The sequence below is a fragment of the Microdochium trichocladiopsis genome (assembly GCF_020744255.1).
Source record: "Microdochium trichocladiopsis strain MPI-CAGE-CH-0230 chromosome Unknown B0I36scaffold_9, whole genome shotgun sequence".
Taxonomy (NCBI): Eukaryota; Fungi; Ascomycota; class Sordariomycetes; order Xylariales; family Microdochiaceae; genus Microdochium; species Microdochium trichocladiopsis.
The window spans coordinates 1,114,184-1,131,950 of NW_025763552.1; the positions used below are offsets into that span (position 1 = coordinate 1,114,184).

General features: G+C 57.1%; 7 protein-coding genes across 7 annotated transcripts; 6 read left to right on the forward strand and 1 right to left on the reverse strand.

The window, feature by feature from the left end:
- Positions 1-34: 34 nt before the first annotated feature.
- On the forward strand, positions 35-2,662 carry B0I36DRAFT_249958 (uncharacterized protein; the record flags this gene model as incomplete). Its single annotated transcript, XM_046150515.1, has 3 exons — positions 35-682; positions 779-1,124; positions 1,194-2,662. Coding segments are annotated over 3 exons (2,463 nt in total), but the record flags the coding sequence as incomplete, so codon positions are not given.
- A 1,137-nt stretch (positions 2,663-3,799) lies between these two features.
- B0I36DRAFT_205242 (ankyrin repeat-containing domain protein) lies at positions 3,800-4,570 on the forward strand (the record flags this gene model as incomplete). Its single annotated transcript, XM_046148823.1, has 2 exons — positions 3,800-4,253; positions 4,362-4,570. Coding segments are annotated over 2 exons (663 nt in total), but the record flags the coding sequence as incomplete, so codon positions are not given.
- Positions 4,571-5,310: 740 nt separating this feature from the next.
- On the forward strand, positions 5,311-6,263 carry B0I36DRAFT_163846 (uncharacterized protein). The gene is made up of 2 exons (XM_046148698.1): positions 5,311-5,959; positions 6,025-6,263. Exons 1-2 carry the CDS (start codon positions 5,579-5,581, stop codon positions 6,169-6,171), a joined length of 528 nt encoding a protein of 175 aa, XP_046008254.1. The 5' UTR covers positions 5,311-5,578; the 3' UTR covers positions 6,172-6,263.
- Positions 6,264-7,852: 1,589 nt separating this feature from the next.
- Positions 7,853-9,146, forward strand: B0I36DRAFT_331889 (uncharacterized protein). The gene has a single exon (XM_046155039.1). The coding sequence runs from the start codon at positions 7,916-7,918 to the stop codon at positions 8,963-8,965; it is 1,050 nt and encodes a 349-aa protein (XP_046008255.1). The 5' UTR covers positions 7,853-7,915; the 3' UTR covers positions 8,966-9,146.
- On the reverse strand, positions 9,120-11,125 carry B0I36DRAFT_366628 (major facilitator superfamily domain-containing protein; the record flags this gene model as incomplete). Its single annotated transcript, XM_046159330.1, has 6 exons — positions 9,120-9,161; positions 9,235-9,333; positions 9,448-10,276; positions 10,345-10,509; positions 10,604-10,776; positions 10,841-11,125. The coding sequence occupies 6 exons, from the start codon at positions 11,123-11,125 to the stop codon at positions 9,120-9,122; spliced, it is 1,593 nt and encodes a 530-aa protein (XP_046008256.1).
- Positions 11,126-13,004: 1,879 nt separating this feature from the next.
- B0I36DRAFT_366629 (uncharacterized protein) lies at positions 13,005-15,239 on the forward strand (the record flags this gene model as incomplete). The annotated part of the gene is made up of 3 exons (XM_046159331.1): positions 13,005-13,371; positions 13,472-13,898; positions 14,000-15,239. 3 exons carry the CDS (start codon positions 13,005-13,007, stop codon positions 15,237-15,239), a joined length of 2,034 nt encoding a protein of 677 aa, XP_046008257.1.
- A 937-nt stretch (positions 15,240-16,176) lies between these two features.
- On the forward strand, positions 16,177-17,555 carry B0I36DRAFT_331893 (heterokaryon incompatibility protein-domain-containing protein). The gene has a single exon (XM_046155040.1). It carries the CDS (start codon positions 16,535-16,537, stop codon positions 17,279-17,281), a length of 747 nt encoding a protein of 248 aa, XP_046008258.1. The 5' UTR covers positions 16,177-16,534; the 3' UTR covers positions 17,282-17,555.
- Positions 17,556-17,767: the final 212 nt, after the last annotated feature.

Here is a 17,767-nt window from a genome sequence, read left to right on the forward strand (position 1 = left end):
TCTGGCTGTGCGGATCCACGACGATCTTGTGAGGATGGTGGAAGATCTCGGTCGGGCACACCTGCAAACCCCTCTGGCAGGGCAGTGGCATCCACCACTGCTCGCCGTTGACTCCCCAGCGCGAAGCGGCAGCGTGGACTCGAGACCACGAAGCGCCCACTCGAGACGGCGTCTCAGGCGCGATGACTACACGGTGGGCTGGGTTAGCGCCCTGCCGCTCGAGCTCCGCGCGGCCCTGGCTTGCCTGGACGAGCAGCATGACACGCTCCCGCGAGACCGCGACGACTACAATGCCTATGTCTTTGGTCGGATCCACCAGCACAATGTCGTCATGGCGTCGCTGCCCTCTGGTGATTACGGCAACAACAGCGCCGCAAACGTCGCCGTCCATATGCGCCGCAGCTTCCCCAGCATCCAGCTCTTGCTCCTGATCGGTATCGCCGGAGGGGTCCCTTCACCTGCCGATGTAAGGCTGGGCGATATTGTTGTCGGGCTGCGCGTGGTCCAGCACGATCTGGGCAGAGAAGTCAAGAATGGACAGTTCGTCCACACTGCGGCGGCGGCATACAACGTGCACTCGAGCATCGGGACTACTCTGGCTCTCATGCAGGCCAGTGTAGAGCCAGGGGCCATCGGCGCTATACTAGACAACATGCGAGCCGCTAGGCCCTCGCTCGTGCCGGTCCTTGACAGGGCCCTGCTGCACGATAACCTCTACCACGAGTCCTACGACCACGAAGACGAGTCTAGGGACTGCGCCGCCTGCGACCACACCAAGCTTATCGCCAGGCAGCGCCGGGAACACACGGATGAGCCAGTCATCCACTATGGAACGATTGCCTCTGGAGATCAGGTCGTGAAGCATGCAGGCCTGCGGGACCATATCGGGCAGACCCATGGCGCCCTCTGCATCGAGATGGAGGCTGCCGGGCTCAAACACGATTTCCCCAGTCTGACAGTGCGAGGGGTCTGCGACTATGCCGACTCGCACAAGAAGAAGGAGTGGCAGCCATATGCTGCCGCAACCGCAGCTGCATTCGCCAAGCTGTTTCTGTCGCACAGCGCTCCGCCGGCCCAACCATCACCTGGCGATGATGTTGTTGTCGAGGAACCGGAGCCGTCAGGTGAATATGGACCGACTGCTCTCTGATTCGACGTGTCTTGTGCTAACCCGGACGCTGCTGGCTGCACAGTTTTGCTGTTGCGAAAATTCAACCGCAAAAAGTGGCTCGAAAGCCTGTTCTTTGAGCAGATAGACGCCAGACTCGACGGCGTCAGCGATCCACACGACGATACTTGTGCTTGGATCCTCGAGACGGACGCCTACCTGGGGTGGCAGGACCCCAAGCAGCAGCTGGCACATCACGGCTTCCTCTGGGTCAGGGGCAAGGCTGGTGTTGGAAAGTCCACCATAATGAAGTTTCTCTGCTCGACTGCTCGAAAGGAGTCCCTGGACAGGAACGAGATTGTGCTGAGCTTCTTCTTCCACGCTCGTGGAGGAGACTTGGAGAAGTCGACGATCGGAATGTTTCGGTCAATACTGTATCAGCTCTTCACAAAAGCGCCTCACCTTCAGACGCTACTCGACGACGACCTGCCCGAGCACATACACCACACCGGGTGGTCGCTTGGCAAGCTTCAGAAGCTGACGACTGACGCAGTGGCACAGCTCGGCGGTCAAGGCTTGACCATGTTCATCGACGCCCTCGACGAATGCAACGAGACCGAAGGATCGGCAATGGTGAGGTACTTTCAGCGGCTGGCCCGGAGCTCCTTCGCGAGCGCCGTGAGGCTTCGTGTCTGCTTCTCCAGCCGGCCGTTTCCAGTAGTCGACGTCCGGAAAGGGCTGTTCTTGGTGCTGGAGGACGAAGAGGGCCACATGGAAGACCTCGAGAGCTACGTCTACGCCGAGCTTGAGGAGTGGCCCGAGGACAGCCGGGAAGGTGTCTGCCAGCACGTCATCGACAAGGCAAAGGGCGTTTTTCTCTGGGCCGTCCTCGTCACTACTAGCCTACTGCAAGATAAGCGGCGTGGTAGGCTCAGTCCACGGGCTCTAGTCAACCGCTTCACCAATCTTCCGCTTCAACTCAGCGATCTGTTCAAGGACATTCTCCGGCGGGACGAGGGCGACATAGAGGAGCTCAGGCTCTGCGTTCAATGGCTGCTCTACGCAAAAGAGACACTGTCACCGGAAGAGTACTATCAAGCAATCACAACCGGCCTTGCCATTGAGTCTGGCGAAGATCTGGAGCCTTGGGACCGGGACTCCATGACACCCGACGTGCTGCAGCATTTCATCACGAGCACTTCGAGAGGCCTGGCCGAGGCTAAAGGCCGCTATCGGCTTTTCGAGGTCGAGTTCGTCCACGAGACGGTCAGAGACTTCTTTGTCAACGGCGACGGCCTCCAAGAGCTTTTTGGAGATATCCCACATGACAGCGCGTCCTGCCACAACCGCCTCAAGAAGATATGCCGAAAGTTTTACCTCTCGTCCCCAATGGTGCGCGCAAGGGAGACTCCACCCGCTACACCGACCGACGAGGACGGCAAGGAGTCTCCGTTCCTGCGCTACGCCGCAGAACACCTGCTAGACCACGCCGAGTCCTGTGCAACTCAGTTCCCCGACGTCGAGTTTCTGTCGACCATGGACTGTGCCAAGTGGCACCAAGTCTGCACATCCCTGGGGCTCCATGGTGAATTTGACGAGGACGCGAGCATCCAGTTCCTTTTGACACTAATGGACCATCCTATCCTCTTGCACCAGATTGTTCTGCACGACGGGAGAGCCGACGACTCCGGGTACAGATGGCGCCGCGGAATATGGCCAGAACCACTGCCCAACGACGCCACTCAAGACTTCTGGTCGCACACGGCACCCCTAGTCTGGCGGGTCCCAGCGCTCGTGGCAGCCACAGAAAGGGACCTGCCGCGTGTAGCCAAGGTCCTCTTGGAGAAGCAGGCTGATCCAAATGTAGTCGTTGACGCCGAGAAGAACCAGTGGATTCTCCAACGCGCAGCCGCGAATGGCTTTACCGAAGTTGTGCGCAACCTGATTCATCATGGCGGATATACGGAACCCTTGGACGACCTTGGTCGGACGCCGTTCGAGTACGCTATGCTACGTTGCAATTTCCGAACTGCCTCGGTGCTCTGGCACGGCGGGCGGCCAGACTCGCAGCCCGCCCTCCGGCAGCATGAGCAGAGTACAGAGACAAATCATCAAACCGAAGTAGACGCACTCCTTGGCCTCTTGAGCAGCGGCCTCGACATCAACCGCGTCTTCCGCCAGCGGCACGGTCCGGACGTGACACTGTTGGAGCTTGTTCTGGAGAATGCGAGAATGGTGGCCATCCTGCTGGAGAGGGGAGCCTCCATCGTCTTGCACGACAGCTCCACGCGATATCGGCGCTGCGTGCTTTGCCGGGCCATCGAGCTGGGTCGCGCAGATGTTGTTTCACAGCTCTGTGAGGCTGGTGTGTTACCTGACGAGGACCCGCAGGCTCTCAAGGTCGCGATAGCCAAGGCTGCCGAGGGCGACAAGAAGTGCCTGACCACGATCCTGGACTTTGGTGCGAGGCCCAAGCCTGAGCATCTCGAGCGGGCCTGTCTCTTGACCAAAGAGGTGGTCTTGATACTGTCGGACCACGTCGACGACGCCTCGTTCGTGGAGCACGGGCCGACGTATCTGTTCGCGAGTTGCGACGAGCCCTTGCGACCTCGCGACCAGGAAGAGACATGTGGCATTGTGTCGTTCCTGGTCGGCCGCGGGGTCGACGTCAACGTTCCCGACCACCGGGCCACAGCTCTCCAGATGGCCTGCCGAAGCCGTAGCGACGAAGTCTGTCGTCATCTCGTTGCCCTCGGTGCGGACGTCACTGCGCCGGCTGGGACCATGGGATCGGCCTTGCAGAACGCATGTGACCAGGGCCACTTTGACCTCGGCCGCTGGCTGATCGAGAAAGGCGCCGACGTCAATGTGCAGCACGCGTGGTCTGGCACGCCCCTGCAGGCCGCCTGCGCGTCGCGCCGGGGGACCGAAGCCGCTGTCCGCGACTTTGTCACGACGTTGCTCGAGCACGGAGCCGATGTTAATGCATGTGTGCCCTCGTCGCACTACGGGTCCGCCTTCCAGGCTGCGTGCCATCGAGGCTGGTGGGCTGTCGTCCACACTCTGCTGCAGCGAGGTGCCAATGTCAATACCCAGGGGGGCCAGTTCGGTACGGCCCTTCAGGCCCTCTGCGCCTCGCAACGGTGTGGCAGCGAGACGGCCACTCCTTATAGCCCGGAAGACGAGCGAGCAGGGAGGCCGCTTCGCACTCTCGTCGAGCTCCTGACTTATGGCCGGGGAGACGAGCAAGCAGTGACGGCGTTCAACACTCTCCTCGAGCTCCTGGACAAGGGCGCAGATGTCAACGCGCAGACCAGGCCGGACGGCACCGCGCTGCAGGCCGCCTGCACGTCCCCTTACTTGTCTGGCACCCACCGGGAGCGAATCGTCAAGACGCTGCTCGACCGCGGGGCAGATGTCACACTGCGCGGCGGCAAGTACGGCAGCGCACTCCAGGGTGCACAGAGCGTGTGCCCAGAGCTTGTTCCGCTCATCCGCTCATACCACAGCACTGAAGAGGCCGATGCGGTTGGCATCGACCCTCCAGAGGATTACTCCTTCGCGTGGAGCCTGGTCCCCTGGACTGCGCCGGTCCTGGATTATGAAGACTCGAGGGACGACGTGGCTTCTGTGTCTGGCAGTAGTGAGGATTCGGACGGTGGAGTGCAGGTCTGTATGAGGCGCATGTCCGAGTCATGACAAGCAAATGCTCGAGGTACTATGGGGGGGAACCATAGTGACCATAGTCCCTCATCGAACCTCGGTTCTTGTCAACTTGCACTTACAACAATAGGCCTACAAGGGAGAGGGGACACTGGTTTGGCCACTCATAGTGATGGCGAGTGTCGACATGCGACACAGCAGCAGGCTTGGCCCAACTTGCGTTTCCCCATGAAACAACGTGGAGAGTCGGAAATAAGTGCAGACACGAGACCGCGTCCGACATGCCATCTGTGCAGGACGGCTGTGGTATCCGCTGATGGGCATTGCTTGAAGCCACGGGTCTTGATGAGCTACGACCCCTGGGGGCCCTCACGCCCTACATTTGTCGTTTTGTAAACCCGGCGGAAGCACCAAAAGACGACTACTCGCTGCACAGCCAACAATTACGAGCAGTATGCGCAGTTGTTTATAATTTGTGAGCGTTGCTGTATCACTGTCAAATTCACCGATGACCATTGTGTCGCGTCCTAAACAGCTTCGTGGTTTCAACAAGGCTTGGAGCCAAGAATGATTCTCTGCTCGATTAAAGGCACTGACCAAGAGGGCTTGCGTCGAACCATGCCCATATAAGAGACTGGTGAGTGGACATCACATCGTCAAGCATGAGTTGCGTCGCGATGAGCATGCCTTGGCGTCCACGTTGTTCCTGATGCCTCATCGCGAGTGCCCTCGTCGATGTTTCCTGCCATGAGAAGTTATTGTTATGTCGTATAAAGACGTGCGTAGTCCGTCTTATCTTGTGAGGGCATGAGGAACAGCATAGACAATCTCCACGGCCAGCACATCTCCATATACCCCAGGCGTATCCTGAATCACCCTCCGTACCCGGAGATATTCCATCAAACAGCCCACGCATCCACTCTGTCAAGACGACATCCGGGGTCTTACAGCCATACTGTCTTCAAACTAGAAAAGGAACAAAAATGGCAGCAGCATCAGCAAGCAAAGCTCCGGCAGCACGTCCGGCAATACCTCTGGCGGAGGATCCGGAGGCCAGGGCGGAGGCGCCATCCATGCCGCCGGTGGCGACTACTACACGTATCGATGCCGCCACGAGTTACTTCCATCACCGGCAGTGCACAGACATGGTCCAAATCTGGGGCTTTGCATGAGCTGCGTGTGCCGTATGTTGGTTTCCCCTTATCTTGGCATCACATTTGTGGCTGGCCGTGCCGAGAGCTGATGCGATACAGACAAGAACCACAGGCTGTAGGGCACGGCGCGGGCGAATTAAACCGCTGGCTTTGCGGAAGAGGTGGCGCTCCCATGTGCAGCGTAACCGGCGATGCCACAGCGATAGGGTGTATGTGCGGGATCATGATGGAAGATTCGAGATATAAGGTGCTACATCGGGTTACATTGAGACTCTTGGCATTTGAGCCGCTTTTTTCTCGGTCCATTTAAACCATTGAACACAAGACATACTCATTAGGACTCATTTGCAGTGATTCAGTTCAGCTCGTGTTGTGCCGCCTGAACACGCCTAATGCGGTGGCTTCAGCTGGCCACAGTGTCCCCTTCAGCTGTCTATTTTGGCACTTTCATCTGGTCGGCTCGACCCTTCAGCCAGCCACGGTGGTAGGAATGTCTGTGAATGCAAAGAAAGGTCAATGGCAAAGTCCGGTCCGACGTGGCGACAAGACTCCCTGGGACACATGGCTTTTGCCGGCCCAGTCTCTCGGCGGATTTGTCAATCAGTCAGCATCTATAAATTCTCGGTCAATCCGCCATGGTATTGCGACGGTTCAACCAGAGCTAACAAACAGCCTCTTCCCCTGACGTCGTACCGCTCGATACAGCCCATTCATTATTCACAGTAATTCAAATTCCTCTAGACAAATTCGTCCAAGCAGCAAGGGGCGAGATGTCTGGACACAAAAAGCCCAAGGTGCGTGATCTAATGAAGATCCCCTCTCACCAATAGCGAAGCTGTCATGTTGCTAAGAGAAATTCAACTAGATTGTTTGGCAGCAAGAGCCGACCAGCCTCACAGACGAACAGATAGCTGGCCATACGCTCGTTGCACGTACGGCTTGCTTGATCACCGGTTACGAAAGGGTGCGCATCAGGTACGTGCCTGCGCTGTGCGGTGTGACTTGCAGTCTGTGTAACTGGATTGCTGACATTAGATCAGGCGGTCTGCCCATAACACGACCACCGATGGTACCAACTACAACAATCCGCGCGAGACTGATCCTCATCTCACCGTCTGGATGGGGTCTGGCGACACGGTCAAGGCTCAGGGTCATATTTACGTAAACTACAAGCAGCACACCACCATCCCAATCCCAGTAGACCTTTCCACCGATGCACAACGCAAGTGGTACACGTCCAAAGACTATGGCGAAACAGTCAGAAACCCTCGGCTGTGGGAGTTTGGCAAGGCGCTTCCAGACGAGGGAATCCTTCACTTTAAAGACGAGTTGCATTAGTCCCAGCTGGGCGACGAAGCAAAGACAAGTGGATTCTTACAATTCTGGGATTGCGTACACTCCTTTCCCACAGGTAGTCACTCAAATGAGATGTATGATTGATTTGTCACGCTCAAAAGAGGTGCTGGCTGGAAGGTGTCTATGCCTTTGGAACATTTCATGCACCTGTGACCAGGGTCACGCCTCGAGGCGCTCGGGTAGCTCGTCTACCAGTTTGGCCTTGGTGCGCCTCTGATGCGGTGCAGACGTCAAGCCTGCGCTTCAGTCCTAGAACGATCATTCCTCGTTGGCTGCGGCGATATGTTGCTCGTACCGATCTATGCATTCCCAATGAGACCTCATTTGAGGGCTTTAACATGAAAGAGGAGCAGAGCAGAGCCTCCGCTATGTCGTTTCTCTCTGGGAAAGGAGTGCACATCGGAGTCCACGGCGGGGCCACTGGCCGTCCTCCACACGGAGAATTTCCTCCAATTGGTCCCAAGGTGAGCCACGGACACACACCCATGTCAGATTCAACTCCGAGATCCACTATTGTAAGCTGTAGCGTGGGAATTATTCCGCGACCTGTAAGCACGCCCTCGACCTCATAACCACCATCCTGTCTCACTATACTTGTCCAAACTTCTCTGCCAGACGAAAAGCGACATCGAGCATGGCAGCCCCTGCCCCCACGACAATGGACGACCTCAAGGCCGTCATCACCCCGGAGCTGCTCCAGCTCATGGTGACCAACCACCTCGGTCATCCCCGCACCTCCCCGCTCAACTACTACGCCTTCATCACCAGCATGTTCACGGGCGGGCCGGCCGTCGATCCCGCACTCCTCCACTCCAAAGTCTGGCCTGCCCTCCTCGCCATATCCCGCTTCCCCGGCGCGCCCGCCAGCTTGACCCCTTCCCTCCTTGCAGAGACATTTCTCCCTCCGCCGGAAGACCCGACCTTTCCGGATCAAGCGCTAGGTCTGATCCTCCTGCTCGACCAGGGGCCCCGGACCTTCTGCAAGGCCAGCGGGGACGCTCCGACCGACGTGCGCTACACGGACGGGTTCTTCGCGCACATTGCGCTGCCCCTGGCGCGGTGGCTGCTGCTCGACGAGGCGCAAGGCGGAGGGCTGTCCGAGCCCTCGCGGCCGAACAGCTGGGCGCGCTGGGAGAGCCGAGGGGTCACGCCGGACTACTACGTGCTGGTCCGGTTCATGTTCGGCGCTGTGCTCGTGCATGCCGAAGAGGCGAGCGCGAGAGCCCAGGCGAGGGCCTACACCGAGGCCGCGAGGCGTTGGGTTGAGGAGCGGTACGGGGTGACTGATCCGTTCCGGGATGCGGGGAATCCGCTGCGGCAGGAGCTGATGGAGAATGACCTGTACGGCTTTCCGCGGATGGTGACGGCAATGGTCAAGGGCGAGTTGCCAGACAAGAAGGGCCTGGAGGAGGGCAAGGTTAATGAGGACGGAAAGCCGTGGATGGGCGTGGCGCAGGGGTTCTTCTTCCTGGCGCTGCTGTTCGACGTGCACCTGCCGCTGCTCGAAGGGTTTGGCCGCTATCCGTATCGTAATGGCGCGATGGGCCGCGTGCATACGCCTGAGGAGGTGGCGTGGATGGCTGGGCAGGACATGTTCAAGGAGCTGCCCGATGAACTCAGGGCGAGGTTGCGGGAGGATGTCGAGGCCGGAAAATGGACTCCTCTGGGTGGCGAGCCCTCGTGAGGAGTGGAATTCATTTTCTGTAACGACCATCTGGACCTTTCGATTTAACTATCTTATATAACCCCAATGGTGCTCTGCCTTTCACCCTCACGAGAAGCACCATCTGTCTTGTTGGAATTTCTGAGCGGATCCCCGCCAATGGTTCCTGATCTTCTCAATCTGCGTGCTTGCTCCATCGCCGAATTCGTTCGCCATACTGATCGGGGAAATCATCATGTCAGTAAGAAAACATCAGTAACGAGGGCATGGTGATGTAGTGCCAGACTCACCTGGTGAAAGATAAAAGGCACGGGGACAAACAGTACTGCAATGCCGCCCAAAAGCGAGTTCCCCGGGCCGACGCCCAGCTTCTCAAACAGAGCGCGTGCCTGCCAGATAAGACCGAGTCGATTGTGTCAGCTAATCAACCCGGGGGTAAATTTCGAAGGGACCAATGATCCCAGGTCAAGATCAGGCTGCCGGGGACAGCAGGAACGACTTACGAAGAGAGGAAACGCGGCCCCCATCCCCGCCCGGAACAAAGCTGCGCCCGCAAACACCGACGCCGCATATTGCGCGTAGATGATGCCGATATAGTTGTAAACTGAGTTGAACAGCGTCACAATGCCCACGGCAAACGTCCCTGAGCCGATGACAGGGGCGATCCAGTGTATGTCAGGGCGGGACGACCAACCGAACCAGAACAGGCACGCTGGGAGGATGACACTGCCGATGAATGCTGGAGGGAGGACTGCCTCCGGTTTGAACCGACTACTCTTGTCCTCGGCGGTGGCGCGAGGGACCAATCTGGTCTTGAGCCACCAGAGCAACGCGGGTACGGATATCGCGGTGAAGACAAGGATGCCTAGAAATACGAGCCCCTGTTGTTGTGGAGTGAAGTGGTAGATCTCGCCAAACACCAATGGAAAGGACTCGAACCAGATGAAAAGTACGCCATACAGCAGGCCAGCGTACAGATCGACGAGAAAGATGATCGGTTCCGTAAAAGTCAGCGTGAACGCCCTCGCCAGCAGTCGCATGATATCCCCCCAGTGAGACCTCGTGCTGTGGCCGGCCTCGAGCTCGGCCTTTGTCATAAAGTTCGGGTTCCCGGTGGCCTTGCGCAGTCTTCGGGCACGATCATGCAAGATCTTGGGCCCGCTCGTCTCGGGGAGGAAGAAGAACATCAACCCGAGCACGAAGATGCAAAGAAATGTAAAGACCCATATCGTCCAGCGCCAGCCCATGGCAGGTGCTAAAAACCCGCCGATCACAGGCCCAAATACCGGGCCCATCACGCCCGCAGACGACCAGAGCACGAGATAAGAGGAACTGACGAGGGAGGGTATATGTCCGTGATTGTCCCGCCGCCTGTGGAAAGGCACGGGCTGCCACAGAACCCGGTGACGAAGCGAAAGACGAGGAAGCAGGTAATGTTCGGGGCGAAGCCGACGGGGAGCTGGAATACGATGAAGGCGAGGAGAGTGTAGAAGAATATGCCAGTCCGGCCCAGCTGGGGCATCTCGGAAAGCGGCGACCAGAGCATGGGGCCGGTGCCGTAGCCGCTGTGACATCTCATGGTAGGCAATTAGTGATTCGTGCTTGAGACACATGCCTTGAAGAAGTTGAATGGCCGCTAGCAGGACACAATTGACTTACATTGTGAACAGTGACAGTCCCAGGGTGGCTACGACGGAACTGACGCCAAACTCCTCCATCAGGTCTGGCTCGCCGGGCACGTAGATGGAGCTGGCAATGTAGACAGCAAAGTTGAGCAGGCAGATCTGGAACATTAAGGAGTGCTTCAGTGCATTTGACCAATTCTGTGGGTTCTTAAAGGGCAAACGCTGTCAGCTTCAAAATATTGCAGTCGTTACATGTTGCATTGGGACATACCTCTGGGTCGTCTCGGCTGTACCAGTCCACGATGAGGGCGCGCGAGCCATCACCGAAGTTTGGTGCGCTGTGGTTCCTGGAGGTTGGGGACGACTGGTGTCCCGAGCCATCAAGTCTCTGTCGTTCATGCGCACTTTCGAGATTGTTGCCTTGAACTGCCCATGCTGACGACGCCGACTGCAACAGATTCGGGTCCCTCTCTTCGGCATGTAGGAAGACCTTGCCGCCAGTGAGTCGCCGCACGAGCTGCCCAAATATGGTGCTTTCCGTATGCAGAGTTGCCATGATCGTCGGCCAGTCGATGGTGTGAGGCGAAATGTGAGGGTGGTTCTTTCACTGGCCACATCCAAGGAAATTTATTTGCCTAGAAACGTTTCTTGTGGCTGCCGATTAACGTGGGGAATCCAGAAGACATGCCACCAGCTTCCTGATCGGCACGCAGCACTGAGCAAGCGAATGCTGAAGCCTTTTAAATCAGTTTCAGTTATGTGCACTGCTTTCCTCTTTCAGTCATGGAAGCCTGATGTGCACGCCACAGCCTTTTCTCAAGCATGCAGGAGCCTCAAGGAGAAAATGCCATGCCACTCCCGCAATATTGAGCCCTGATGGAGTCTTTTGTGTATGTTTTGTGGATGTGATGTGGCACTGTCCAGCAATCGATCGCCCTCCACTTCTTCGACGTGGTTGAGGTCGTACCTCACTGACGAATGGACTTGTGGATCAACAAGTCCTAAGTCCTAAGTCCGTGAGCACTGTCTCAGACAACAAGAGTCTACACGGGCGGAGATTATGGGCTGGTGACGGGTGCTGCGCATCACAGCTCTGCCGATCCGGGTCGCGACAACAGTTAACTCCATTAACCCCGAGGACGGCACTACATCGCGAGCGGCTCTACGCTGGCTCTTCCTCAACTCTCTCCACAGTAACGAGGTTTTTGGATTGGCATGCTACAGAAGAGAACCTTTGAGAATCAAGTCCTGCTCCCAAATGACGAATTTGGTTGTTTTCAGTACCAATTCTGCTTCAATCTGAAGTAAAGGCCGCCCTCTCTTAGATATGTCTGATTTAACACCCAAGTGTCCATCATAACAATAGCTTGAGCTGCTTGATCCAAATGGCCGGACTCAACCTGCTACCGTTAGGGCGAGAAATCACGCTGCCGCGAAAGCACACATCCCACTTGCAGACCAAATGAACAACTGCATGCCTCGGCTGGCGTTCGACTTGAGGCGCTCCACCCCGCGTTCTATCAACCTGCCGAAAACACAATTCTGCCACCCAAGAGCATAAATACTTCCTGGTATAGCAATGAATGGCTTGACTTGTTGATCTGACGTCGATTATGGCAAGGCATTCTCCCAAACGTTGTTTTGGCACATCGTCGCAGAGCGTAGACAAAGGAATTGGTTGCGTTGTCCGCAAGATGATTTGCCATAATAATTGAGGCTTTACATGCATTCCTCCACTCCTTTCTCCGAAATAAAGAGTTTATTGAGCCTAGCTTGACTTGCAATATGACCTGCAATTTCAAGTAGAAGCCCTGACTGAGAAGAGCACCAGCATCTTAGTTGACATCTGAGCTACTGGCACGCCACAGACACGGTTGTCCTCCAACGCGCAGAACGGCAAGGCCTCCGTTGGAGAGGAATCATGGACATACGCTACAGATTCGAACGGTTCAAAATGCGTGAATGCAGGGGCGCCATACAACATATATACTTCAAGTCCTCGGTGCACGACAACAAGCTCCACCGCTTGGACGGCAGTGACATGTGGGATCCACCTGCCTAGCCCAACGGGCGGACCACGATGGAGAGAAAACCCTGAATGCAAGGGACATGGAACATATGCACAGGTCTAAACCCAAAGGAGGCATGAATGTGGTCAGGCCCATTGGCAAGGGTTGGCGTCGTCCGGGATTGACCTCTCTCTGCCTCCCATTCTCCTCGCCATGGAAGACCTTGGCCATTCTCTGCCCCTCCGCCCGGCCACTACCCTCCTCTAGCGCCTAATCTGATCCGTACGAGGTCGCCAGGTCCTTTTTTCCTCTTTCAGTCTAAGACACTCTTGCCATCCCAGCATCCTCTCCTTCTCGCGAGACTCGTACCCATTTGCCTCTGCGGGCGCGTCGGGCCTTGCCGCTGTGCCACTGCCTCCGAGTGCCATGCAGCTCGTCTTTGTCCCAAGCGATGGAGCTGCCAAGATCAGCACGTTGGAGCGGCAGCTCATCCGCCGCCACTGCATGCAAGGCAAAAACAAGCGAGCCGACTCCCGCCGCTCCCGCCGCGAGGCTGCTCGTAGGGCTGCCGCTGCTGTTGTCGCCGCCAGCCGGGCACAAAGGGATTTCCAGGATGATAATGCCCTGCAGCTGCAGGAAGACAACGGCCCGCCGCACCTTGCAGTAACGCCGTTGGTGGCGGAGGGCAGTCCGCCCTATCGGAGCCGCATCGCCACGCCACTGCAATCCGATTGGACAATGTACCCGTTTCCGGTAGCTCTGGGCTACTCGGACGCAGAGCTGATATACACGTGTAAGTCCTGCTCGCTCGCTCACGGGTATAGTAGAGCTGCGTTGCATAGTGCCGGCACGGCGCGAGAGAGACTCTTGCTGAGACGACGATGCCTCGACAGATCTGGACAACAACCCCGTGCGGGACACGCTGTATCCCTTCTACCACTTTGGCGCCGTCATCGACATCGACGAGGACCCGACACACTGCGTCCGCCGCCTGCTCACCGACAACCTATGCCTCCACGGCATCCTCGTCATGACCTCGGCGTCGCGGGACCTGCTCCTCCACCGGCCCATGTCCACCGCCACGCGCGGCCACCTGCGCAACATGATCCCGCTGCTCAACAGCCAGCTGGGGCAGGCCGGCGCCCACCGCGACGACATGGTGCTCTTCCTGGTCAGTGTCCTCGCGTGCGTGGCCATCCTGTTCCATGACTACGATGCCGCGCGTGCACACGCCGCCGGCATCCGCCAGATACTGGGCCTGCGTGGGGACTGGGCGACCGTGCTCAGCACGCACCCAAGTGTGCAATTCTCGGTTGATCGGTGGGTTTCCTGCTTTACTAATACTCTTGCCCCATCAAGAGTTCAAGGGTTGAGAGACAAGGAAAGAGCTACGGGGTTGCTGACAGTTCCGTTATTCATAGCCTCAACTTCCTCAGCGCCCTATCCACAACGCACTGGGACCCCATCTACTCGAGCAAGATCTGGGAAGCTCCAGTTTATCCCAGCCACGTCCACCGGCTGTACGAGTCCCTCGACATGCTCGACCTCGAGTCGCTGCTTCTCCCCACGACGCCCACAGCCACTCGTCTCACTGGCTCGAGCAGTCGCTACAACGAGGAGTATCATGAGGACCAGTACAACGAAGAACAAGACTACAGGCATCTGGCCGGCCTGTTCCGTCATTTCCAGAACCCGTCGATCCTGATCAATGAGCACAGCTCCTCCGGCCTGCCGATGGACGCCAAGATGATCCGCCAGTACCAGGGCCACAACCTCGCGCACCTGATCGATCTGGACAGGCACTATCGCGAACTGCTGGCGTCCATTACCGCGGACGGTTATGACACCAGGCTAAGTAGTAGTCCTCTTGGAGCTGATGATATTGGCGGCGTGAGCAACGAGGATGCCATATTCCAGCACGGATCCACGACTGACACGGGCAACGATTACGGTCAAGAGTACCCCCGCAACGACCCTGGCCTGAACTACACCGCGCCATGGCAGCAGCAGCACCGGCTGCGGCTCGCGCACTGCATCGTCCTAGGCGCCGCGCTTTTGGCGTTCCTAACCACCTCCGTGCCCCTGCGGCGGCGCCGGCACTCCACATCATACTCTTCACCACCGCCAACAGGCCAGCACGCCGAAAATCACGGAATCGATGGCCACAGCGCGTTTTGCGGCAGCACTGGTGGCGGAGAGAGGGACTTGAGGTGGGAGCTCCTGGACACGTATGTCACCTTAGCCAGTGGTGGCGGTGATGGCGATTCTTGGTCACCGCTGGGCGACGAACGACTCGAGATATGGCTGCTGCTTGTGCTGCAGATGTCTGGCTCGCTCGCGGCGAGGCGTCAGCAGAAGCAGGACCATGAGCGATACCAGCAGCAACAACATAAACAACGACAACACCAAGATGACCGCAGCCGCAGCTACAGCCACGATACCTGCGACTCACAGGCGTCGTCGCCAGGCCGCATCATACAAGGCAAAGACGGACGAGACGTGGTGAGAAGAGCCTGGCGCAGGCTCGTGGTCGACCGCGGGCTTAGCTGGGACGAGGCCCGGGTGCGTGCAAGAAAGCTCATCTGGTGCGATGTGTTTCACGATGATCTGGGCCGGGCAGCTTTCCTGGAGCTGTGCAAAGAGAGTCTGTTGGGTGTATGAGGCCTTGGTGGTCTGACCATTAGGCAAAGTTGAAAGCGCATCGCGATTATGGATCGCAAAGTCTCCTAACACGTGTTGTCTACTAGTCCTGCGATGCTACCTCGGTGGGAAAGGAAGCCAGCCGCAAGCGAAGCTCCTGGTCTTCCTCCTGGATGACCTCTGCGGCCTGGAATCTCGTCCTGTCGTCCTCCCACGCCATGGTTGCAAATACAACGTATCTTGCCATGCACACCGGGCCGTGCCAGTTTGTGCCGGCAACGTCCCACAGCTCTCTGTGCGTCTCACGTTGTCAGGCTAGGCACAGCCACGACATGGCCTCTTGCTATTCTAACGTGAGTGTCTTCCTAGCATTCAATTGCGCTAGATCTCTATTCTGACTTCATTGTTTTGCTGGGTAGTTGTACTGACGAACGACCAGGTGGAAGTCTTGGCTGCTCGCATCCCGCTGACAGCCCAGTATTGACAGGGGCTTTCTACACAAGATGAGTTTTGGTCTTTGACAGCAGTGCCTCCACCTTCGCACTGCCACTTTGCTAGTTGATGCCATTGTCAATCACCCACACGACTGGGGGGCGCGAAGGAATGGGATAAGGTCAACATCGGCAGCAACTGCTGCAGGTCGTCAACCGTGAATCGTCAAAGAAACCGAGCACAACTTATTGTAGACTCCCGAGCTTTGAAAGACTCCGCATAGAGTTGGATGCAGAGGCATCTTGGAAGAATCAGCCGTACCGATGGCGATGGCAGTGCAACTGGACGGCATAGGCATTGGTATGTGACAATGTCTGGGCCATGCTTCGGGATTGCATCGACAGCAGAATGCGCACGGAGTTTCTTGACCTCAACTGCAGCCCTATCCTGTCTACATTTCTTTGCAAGGCATGGTCTGGAGGGCCGGGCAGCGCTGCCTGCCTGCTGACTTGGAATCCACGTGACCTGTGTGTGCGCGGCAAGCAAGCGGTAGCAATCCAGGAGGTAGCTGGGCGCCTACTGCTTCACGCCACAGGGGTCATCTGTTGCACAGCAGCCTTGCGATTGGCACAATTCTTCTGTCCCGGGGCACACAACCAACAATCAGCGGCTGGGCATGCACTGCCCCAAACCCCCAAACCCTCCGCACAGGGATGGGGACTCGCAAGGCCGTCCAGTTCTGCTCCAGGCAGTAAGGCATTCTTGGGTCCTGCGGACTCCTTTGCAAGAGATTGTTCAACGGTAAAAAGAAATTGTCCAAAGCAATTCCGCGACTCGAGAAAAACTCCACCACTCAATAGTCCGCCATCTCGCTCTCGTCAACCATGGCCTCCCGGAAACGACGGCGTGAGTCAACACCCCCAAGACGCCCGTGCCGCATTCCACAACGAACCGAGCCATATCGATACGACCCACTGCCGAGGAGGAGCTCGCTCCGCATCCTGCACCTCCTGCCCGGCCACGGACATGACGTTATCTCCTGCCGACTGGATATTGTTGACGGCGATGCAGCGCCTCCCTACGAAGCAATCTCCTATACGTGGGGCAAACCGACCGACAAGAGGCTCATTCTCTGCGGCGGTGGCAAGCTGCGTGTCCCGACCAGTCTACGCGACATCCTGCAAAACCTCCGAAGCCCCCGCCAGACCCTGACGTTATGGGCCGATGCTGTGTGCATCAACCAGCAGGATGACCTGGAAAAGGGCCACCAAGTCAAAATCATGGGCGCCATCTTTGCCAACGCCACTCGTGTCCTGGCCTGGCTTGGCAAAGAACCGTTGGGTGGTCCACCAGAGTACAGACTCGATCAAGGAGTTGATTGGGGCGAAGAAAGAGATGCCACATCGCTCGATGAAATAATCATTGAGACACGGAGGCGACTCGATCGGCTGATCTCAGATATCGAAGAGAGAACTTTATCTGTCGATCCCTCAAAATTCAATGACGAGAATTATCAGACGTCCTGGGCCTGCTTGGTCAAACTCCTAAGGAGGCCTTGGTTCTACAGGTTGTGGGTGGTTCAGGAAGTACACAGGCCCTTAAACCAAGCCCCCTACCGTTGGATACACTAGCATGATCTTCCGTTCCGTTTTGTGAGGCCCACTTAATCCGACGCCCGGATATGGCTTGACGATAAGCCCGGATCCCGTTTCTTGTCTTCGGAGCTACTGTTATACCTTGACTAGTTATTCAACTTCTGCTAAGCTTGCGGGATAGGCTAGGAAACCTATAAGCCGTACTGTCCACCTCCCTATATTCCCTTCCCCCTTGTCACGATCCTGCCTCCGGGGTCAGCCGTCTGGCAGGGCGCTGGGGTTGCTGTTCTGCAAGATAGGTAAAGCCTGTACAATAACAACTAACACTCTGCTGTCGTTCTCTCTCTGGGTTGTCGTTCGTGTCTCTTGGAAGAGATACCAGTCTCGGCAATTGAGTGACTAGTTCAAGTGTGGGTGAAACTGATACTTAGATTGATCGCTGAGGATGAAAGGCTAAACTAATTACTCTGGGGCATTCGGCCCCTTTATGTATTCTTTCCTCCTCATCGCTCATGTCATGTT

Coding starts and splice junctions, on each gene's coding strand:
- B0I36DRAFT_163846 (XM_046148698.1), top strand. CDS start 5,579: ATGAGGAACAGCATAGACAATCTCCACGGCCAGCACATCTCCATATAC. Junction 5,960..6,024: donor ATGAGCTGCGTGTGCCGTAT/GTTGGTTTCCCC, acceptor GATGCGATACAG/ACAAGAACCACAGGCTGTAG.
- B0I36DRAFT_331889 (XM_046155039.1), top strand. CDS start 7,916: ATGGCAGCCCCTGCCCCCACGACAATGGACGACCTCAAGGCCGTCATC.
- B0I36DRAFT_331893 (XM_046155040.1), top strand. CDS start 16,535: ATGGCCTCCCGGAAACGACGGCGTGAGTCAACACCCCCAAGACGCCCG.